The sequence below is a fragment of the Leopardus geoffroyi genome, chromosome B1 (genome assembly GCF_018350155.1).
Source record: "Leopardus geoffroyi isolate Oge1 chromosome B1, O.geoffroyi_Oge1_pat1.0, whole genome shotgun sequence".
NCBI classification, from domain to species: domain Eukaryota; kingdom Metazoa; phylum Chordata; class Mammalia; order Carnivora; family Felidae; genus Leopardus; species Leopardus geoffroyi.
Window position 1 is genome coordinate 122,766,822 of NC_059327.1, and position 7,714 is coordinate 122,774,535.

General features: G+C 33.3%; 1 protein-coding gene across 5 annotated transcripts in view; it reads left to right on the forward strand.

Annotated features, from left to right (window-relative positions):
• EIF4E (eukaryotic translation initiation factor 4E) overlaps positions 1 to 6,341 on the forward strand; it is a 49,350-nt gene extending 43,009 nt beyond the window's left edge. For all 5 annotated transcript variants that reach the window (XM_045472180.1, XM_045472176.1, XM_045472186.1 and 2 more), the window contains 2 exons: positions 101 to 240; positions 3,053 to 6,341. In XM_045472180.1, coding sequence (XP_045328136.1) covers positions 101 to 240; positions 3,053 to 3,167 — 255 coding nt within the window. In that variant the 3' untranslated portion in view covers positions 3,168 to 6,341. The remainder of the gene's footprint in view (positions 1 to 100; positions 241 to 3,052) is intronic.
• The last annotated feature ends 1,373 nt before the right edge of the window (positions 6,342 to 7,714 follow it).

Consider the following 7,714-nt stretch of genomic DNA (forward strand, 5'->3'; position numbering starts at 1 on the left):
AACTTTCTTAGTTTTGTATATATACACATACATAAGGGACATTTGTAGTTTAATAAGCAGTATATAATCTATTTAATTTGGGATTAATTTTTTTTTTAAGCTGCTGTGCCTTATTGGAGAATCTTTTGATGACTACAGTGATGATGTATGTGGAGCTGTTGTTAATGTTAGAGCTAAAGGTGATAAGATAGCAATATGGACTACTGAATGTGAAAACAGAGAGGCTGTTACACATATAGGGTAAGTTTTGCTGTTTGTACACTTCCTTTAAAATATTAAGATAACTAAAAGCAGAGGTACTGTTATTTATAGCTTTAAAAATACTTGGATCCGTAGATCATTATTTTCCTTGTGTTTTCTTTTTTTTTTTTAATATTTAATTTTTTTTTTTTTTCAACATTTACTTATTTTTGGGACAGAGAGAGACAGAGCATGAACAGGGGAGGGGCAGAGAGAGAGGGAGACACAGAATCGGAAACAGGCTCCAGGCTCTGAGCCATCAGCCCAGAGCCCGACGTGGGGCTCGAACTCACGGACCGCGAGATCGTGACCTGGCTGAAGTCGGACGCTTAACCGACTGCGCCACCTAGGCGCCCCCCTTGTGTTTTCATAAACACTTTAATAATCTTGAACTACTCTAGTGGTTTTTAGTGTCTTGTTCATATTTTTTTTTTTAATTTTTGTAAAATTCTTTTTCCTAGCAATGGAGTATATAATCACCAGAACCCTGAATTCTGGTGTGTGGCATTTTGTTCATTTATCAAATGAGAATATTTTCTTTTTTCTATTTTAAAATCATAACATAACATGAATATGTAACACCCATAATAGTTCAGTGAGCATTGACAAGTGGTATATGTGTATCCTGTGCATGTTTTGTAATCACTGTACATAACATTTTCAGTGAAATTTAAGTGATAGTATCTTAATTTTGTCCATATTTAAAACCCACATGTATATGTTTTGACACTTTTTTTGGTAAATACTATTCCTTGCAAAAATTGCCTGTTGTTTTCCCCCCAAAATGTTGTCAGTGTTAACTGGGAATTTCTTTTCACTACATTTAAATTAGTAAAATTTGACTTTAAATTTTGTATTAAAATTATGTATTGGTCATAGGTCACAGAATGTTCGGTTTACCCTTTGTGATTTCTTTTTTTTTCAAATATTATGAATTCTCCTGTGAACATAATTCCTTTCTTTTTTAAAAAGTGTGGGGATTTTCCAGGTTTCATTCTACAGAGGTTTTCGGTAAAAGAAGTTGACTATTAATTTGTCATCACGTTCTTTTTTTTTTTTTTTTTGTACTTATTTTGAGAGAAAGCATGAGCAGGGGAGGGGAGAGAGAGGGAGAAAGAGAATCTCAAGCAGGCTTTGCCCTGTCCTGTCAGCGCAGAGCCCCACGCATGGCTCGATCCCACGAACTGTGAGATCATGACCTGAGCCGAAATCAAGAGTCAGATGCTTAACTGACTGAGCCCCCCAGTGCCCCAATTTGTCATCATATTCTTAATCTTTCTGTCAGCATCAAAACTTAATAGTTGTGGGGATTTCATGTTGGAAATCAAAAAAATGAGCATGAATTTCTTTCCTGTGAAAATCTTGTATTTGTGTCAGTATTAAAAATTATTGAAATCTTTGTAAAACATTTGACTTCAGTTTTTCAAGGGAAGATTATTAATTTATTTATTTTGAGTGAGACCAAGAACACGAGCAGGGAAGGGTCAGGGAGAGAGGGAGAATCCCAAGCAGGCTCCACGTGGTCAGTGTGCAGAGTGAGACTGGGGGCTCAAACTCAGGAGCTGCGAGATCATGATGACCTGAGCCGAAATCAAGTCAGTCCTTCACTTAACCTCATGAGCCACTCAGGTGCCCTGGGAAGATTTTTTTAAATTTTTTTTTATTTTTTTATTCTTCGAAGTTATATGGTTCAGTGCAGTGCTCTGGCTTTCTGGCATTTTTAATTATTATGTATAATGGAAAAGAATACATTGTTTCATAATATACATCTGATAATAGTTATAATTTTAGTTATCATGAAATTATTTTTAGAACCTTTATTTGAAGGAAGGTAGAATCTTCTGGAAGGTGGAGTATGAATAAAACTGCCCTAGTATCCTATTGGAGAATTTAGCTCCATGAAAATATATATCCCTTTTATTTTATTTTGGTGCTTATTTTTGAAGTTTTGCTATTTTTTCTTTAGAATAAATATCTATATTCCTAAATTTACCTGTCATGCTCTCTATGATCTGTCTCCAATTTTACCTTGTCAGCCTTTTTGCTCGTATTTTCTTCCTTAAGGACTGTCGCCACACAGCCTTATTTTTGTTCCCCAGCCTTCAGATGTGTTTCATTTTCTCAGCATTTTACTTTTAACCTCGTGACTTTTAAAGGGGAACTTTCTCTAATTTCAAAGATAAGATTAGATCATCTTTGTTAGTATCACAACCCCTATACTTACTCACTTTTGGCACTCATCATAGTTTATTCTGAAAATAGAGTCACATGTTATTTGGAAAGTAGGTTGCAGAGTTAGTATATAAGGCAGAAATCATGTATGTAAATTACCCTCAAAATGCCATAAAGTAATAAGTATGATAAATGTAATTTGCAGTATCATACAATATTTATTATGTGTTATATGAAAAATATAATTGTAGCATTTTAGAGAGAATTAAAGTAGACCTATGTAGGCATTAATTTTATATAAATTATGCATGTGATATAGCTCTACCCTATGTATGTGGGATTATTTGTTTATAAATAATCAAATACTATAAACACCCAGGAACTGCCCATACTTTGCTTATTATTGATTTATTAATAATTACAATGCCTGATAACATCCTGATAACATAATAGAATCTCAAATATTGTTTAAGTGATTAGCCAAGATTGTTGTGGAAATGAAGAGTATATTTTGTCGAAAGGAAAAGTGTATGCAGTGTCCTGTTTCACTCTTTAGATATTTTTTATATATAAAGAATAATCTGAATTTGGTGTGTGTGAATAAAAATTAACAGCTCCTTTTTTCTTTTGCTTCTTCTAGGAGGGTATACAAAGAAAGGTTAGGACTTCCTCCAAAGATAGTGATTGGTTATCAGTCCCATGCAGACACAGCTACTAAGAGCGGCTCCACCACTAAAAATAGGTTTGTTGTTTAAGAAGACACCTTCTGAGTATTCTCATAGGAGACTGCGTCAAGCAATCGAGATTTGGGAGCTGAACCAAAGCCTCTTCCAAAGCAGAGTGGACTGCATTTAAATTTGATTTCCATCTAAATGTTGCTAAGATATAAGAGAAGTCTCATTCGCCTTTGTCTTGTACTTCTGTGTTCACTTTTTTTTTTTTTTTTTTTTTTTTTGGCTAGAGTGTCCATTATCCCAATCAAAGAATTACAGTACACATCATCCCCAGAATCCATGAATGTGTTCCTGGCCCACTCTGTAATAGCTTAGTAGAATTACCATTATAAACACATTTTACCCATCCACAATATTCAAAAAAGAACTTGCATTTCTATACCTTAAAGGAAAAAATTCTGTTTATGTTCCATTGTATGCAGGAGCATATTTTGCTGGTTTGAAAGAGTATGATGCATACAGTTTTCTAGCAATTTTCTTTGTTTCTTTTTACAGCATTGTCTTTGCTGTACTCTTGCTGATGGCTGCTAGATTTTAATTTATTTGTTTCCCTACTTGATAACATTAGTGATTCTGATTTCAGTTTTTCATTTGTTTTGCTTTTGTTTTTTTCCTCATGTAACATTGGTGAAGGATCCAGGAATATGACACAAAGGTGGAATAAACATTAATTTTGTGCATTCTTTGGTAATTTTTTTGTTTTTTTGTAACTACAAAGCTTTGCTACAAATTTATGCATTTCATTCAAATCAGTGATCTATGTTTGTGTGATTTCCTAAACATAATTGTGGATTATAAAAAAAAAATGTAACATCATAATTACATTCCTAATTAGAATTAGTATGTTTTTGTATCTTTATGCTGTATTTTAACACTTTGTATTACTTAGGTTGTTTTGCTTTGGTTAAAAAATGGCTCAAGTAGAAAAGCGGTCCCATTCATATTAAGACAGTGTACAAAACTGTAAATAAAATGTGTACAGTGAATTGTCTTTTAGACAACTAGATTTGTCCTTTTATTTCTCCATCTCTGTAGAAGGAATTTGTATTTCTTATTGCCAGGCAGTCTCTATTGTGTCTTATAGTGTCTTCCACGTGAACAGCATAAGTTTGGAGCACTAGTTTATTATGTTTATTATAATTTTTAATAAATTGAATAGGTAGCATCATATATATGGAATTAAATTGATGTGACTATCTTTGTTTTTTTATAAAGGAAGGCATAGTCCTTCAGTCATAGGTAAATAATGTACTCTTAATGTATTAAAACACAAGAGAATTGTTATCTTGGTGCATTACCATTTGATTGGTAGGAATGGTAGTTGTAAAACTTGGTTGCTGAATTGAGATGTTCTTTTGTAAGTGTGAAAATGATAGCATAGGGAAAGAGTACAGGTGGTGGGGGCATATACATTAAGAATTTTGTTAGTGTTGCTGTCTAAATAGAATGGAATAAACAGGTACGAAGACTTATATTTATATTGGTAAATTGGTGTAGTATGGTTTTATGTAAATTTGAAACGTGATCTACTCTTTGTAGGCATTTGAAAGCACATTTGAAAAATTTTGTATATAGTTGTGTATTTCAGATGCAGTAAAATGAAATGGCTATTGTACACAAAAGAATAAGCTAAACTTCTAGATAGAATGAAAATGATTAGATGAGAGGAAAATTTGTGTTCAAATAGTCATTATGAATTAATCATTTAAGAACTGAAAAGTTTGACAAATTCCTTAAAGTATACATGAAATTAATAGTATTGACTTCATTGAAGAATTTTAAAACTTCAGTTTAAAGGGTGCCACAGGCTACCATCTGAGTACTCTCAATACCACAGACACCTCTTGTTCAGTATTCTAGAAACACTGAATCTCTTGTGTTTATAATCTCACTAGACTCTAGCTAATATCTGCTGCTTAAGCTTGGGTGCTTGGTTAAGTGATTTATTGTCTGTGTTGATATGTGTAGTTGTGAGCACTTCAAGAGCTTGCTTATAAGTGATGGTGGTGTGTTGGCAATGGGTGGGATTGGAGTAGTATATCTATTAGAAATTAATGCTCTAGTTCCTTAATTCTAAGATGCAGTCCATTTGAAGAAGCATCAGCTTTCAGGAGTGGAGGAGGAATAATGCATTAAATGTACACATTTCTGAATTTTAAAAAACCTGGTTTATAACAAGCATTTGATTATCCTTATCATTACCATTTTAGAATCATAATCAGTTTTATTTTAAGTCTTTTCCCGGTGGGTGGGGAGGATGATAAATTACTGAGTCACTTTTGGCAGATGCCACATAAGTATTACAGTGACTTGCAACTTTTCATAATTTCATTAGCGTCTTTTCTAAATATAAGATTAGACTATATGATTTTTCTAACTTTTTTCTCCCTGTCCAACAGGATATTATAAATAAATATATTTTCATAATAGAGAATTAAAATCTTTTAACAGAAGAATTGTAATTAATTGTAGGGTGTGACATATTTAACCAATTTAATTGTTAATCCAATTCTACAGAAGGATTTGAGACATACTGTATAAGAATTAAGTAATTACAATACTTATGTAATACTTACTTTGTGCCAGACAGTGTTCTAAGCACTTTACATGCACTTTAACCTGCACAGTAATTATTTGATGTAGGTGCTGTTATCCCTATTTTATAGATGAAACAGAAGCAGTGAGGATGTAAGTCACTGTACCGCTTGTAAATTGCAAAGTGTGGATTTCATTCCAGAGACCCTGTAAATCACATCATACTCTTAATAGTGTAGAGCCTATCTTAAAGTCTATGGTAAATCACATCAGATTGTAGTCATTTTATAGGCCAGGCATTTTACTTACATTTTATTTCCTTTGGTAATGAAAACGTAAAATAGACAGTCCCCCTAGGCTCACTCTGTTAGCAATCAACTAAATTAATCATCTGGAGGAGTTTTGAGAATGTGGAGAAAAAGATACAGGAGTTCACAGATACTGTTCAGTTGTATCAGTTAAGTGGATATTTTCATATACAACTTTTAAGTGTCTATATCCTGTTATCTTCTAAAATAAATGGTAAAATAAAGCAAAATTTTCAAGTTGATAGGAGTAAAGGTTCTTAAATACCATAGTTTGCATTTAAAAGGATAATTTTCTAAGGCAGTGTGATAATGCGATGTTTTACATTTTAAAATTAAAACAAGTTAATGACAAGTCTCTGTGCTACTTTTTATCTCTAATTGTTACGGAGTGTCTTCATTATTTAGGAGGGGGAAAAAACAACTGAGTTTTCTCACTCAAGAGTCAGATTCTAGACAAATGCAAGATTTTAGATCAGATTGACATTAAAAAACAAAACACTGGGTCATTGCAATCCAGTGTCTCTGTGGACCAGTTAGAAATTGAGAATGTATAGAAATTTCTACAGCAATACAGATATTGCTGTTGCATTAAAGTTTATCATTTTTCTAGTAATTTTTGAAAATGTGTTTTACAAAAATGTTTTTGACAGCAATTTAGGCGTTAAAACTGGTCCTTCACATATAATTTGAGAAACACTACTCTTAGGTGGTTTTCCTCAGGAGCCAAGGCCAGCTCATTTGCCCATCCTTCCCTAAAACAACTAGGTTTGTTATTCATCTCCTCACAACTATTGGACTTGGTGTCAAAATTTCATTTCTAAACTGTAGCATCTTTAAATAATACTGTGTGGTATCCTGCTTACTATGAATTCCAAAGTAGACATTAGGCAGCCTTCCTAATTACCTTGGGTAGTTTATACTTCAGTGTTCCTGTTGCTATTCCATTGCTAGAAGCAAGAAATGAAATTGCAGGCATGTGATCACATGTGGTACTAGGTTTTTCTTTTTAATTGAGAGGAACGAGGAACCAATTTTCCCATTTTAATCTTGTCCTGTTTCTTTTAATTCAGAACTTGTAATTCCTAATAGTTTTGCACAGAGGTTCTGTTCCTACGTTTCCTATCCACCCCCCCCCCCCAAGATATGTATTGAGTCGATACGTTTGTTGTGTTCTAGATGAGGGGCCTAACAGCAGAAAACAGAATGAACTAGACTCTGCTTCAAACTCTTAAAAGCAGACATGTCTTAAAAATAAACAGATCTCTCCATAAGGTTCTACAGTTTTTGTTATTGAAATAGAACTCCTAGGGTCTCTGTTACTAGGGATTAGTAGTCTGGAGGTACATAGAAGGTGAGGTGGTTTAACCATGAGTGAACATCACACTAGGTAGTAGGACTAAACCCTCGCAGGCAAAGAACAGCTTTTGCAAGACTTAATTTTTATATTACTGAAATCTGTATGAATGTCCAAGAAAAATTTGGTTCTTTTTTGGTTATGTGATTTTACTTTTTAATAATTACAGCTTTCATTTAACATACTGAGTATTGTGAAACATTTTAAATGTGATTGTGTCTACATTGGCATGGTTGTATAGATCCTCTAGCCACCTCCCCAAAATACCTAAAGTGTTTTTTCCTTTCATATTTGACCAAACATAACGCATGCTTATTGTATTTTGACTACAGAAAGGTAGAAGGTGAAAATTTCCTTTCTTGTTCAAACCC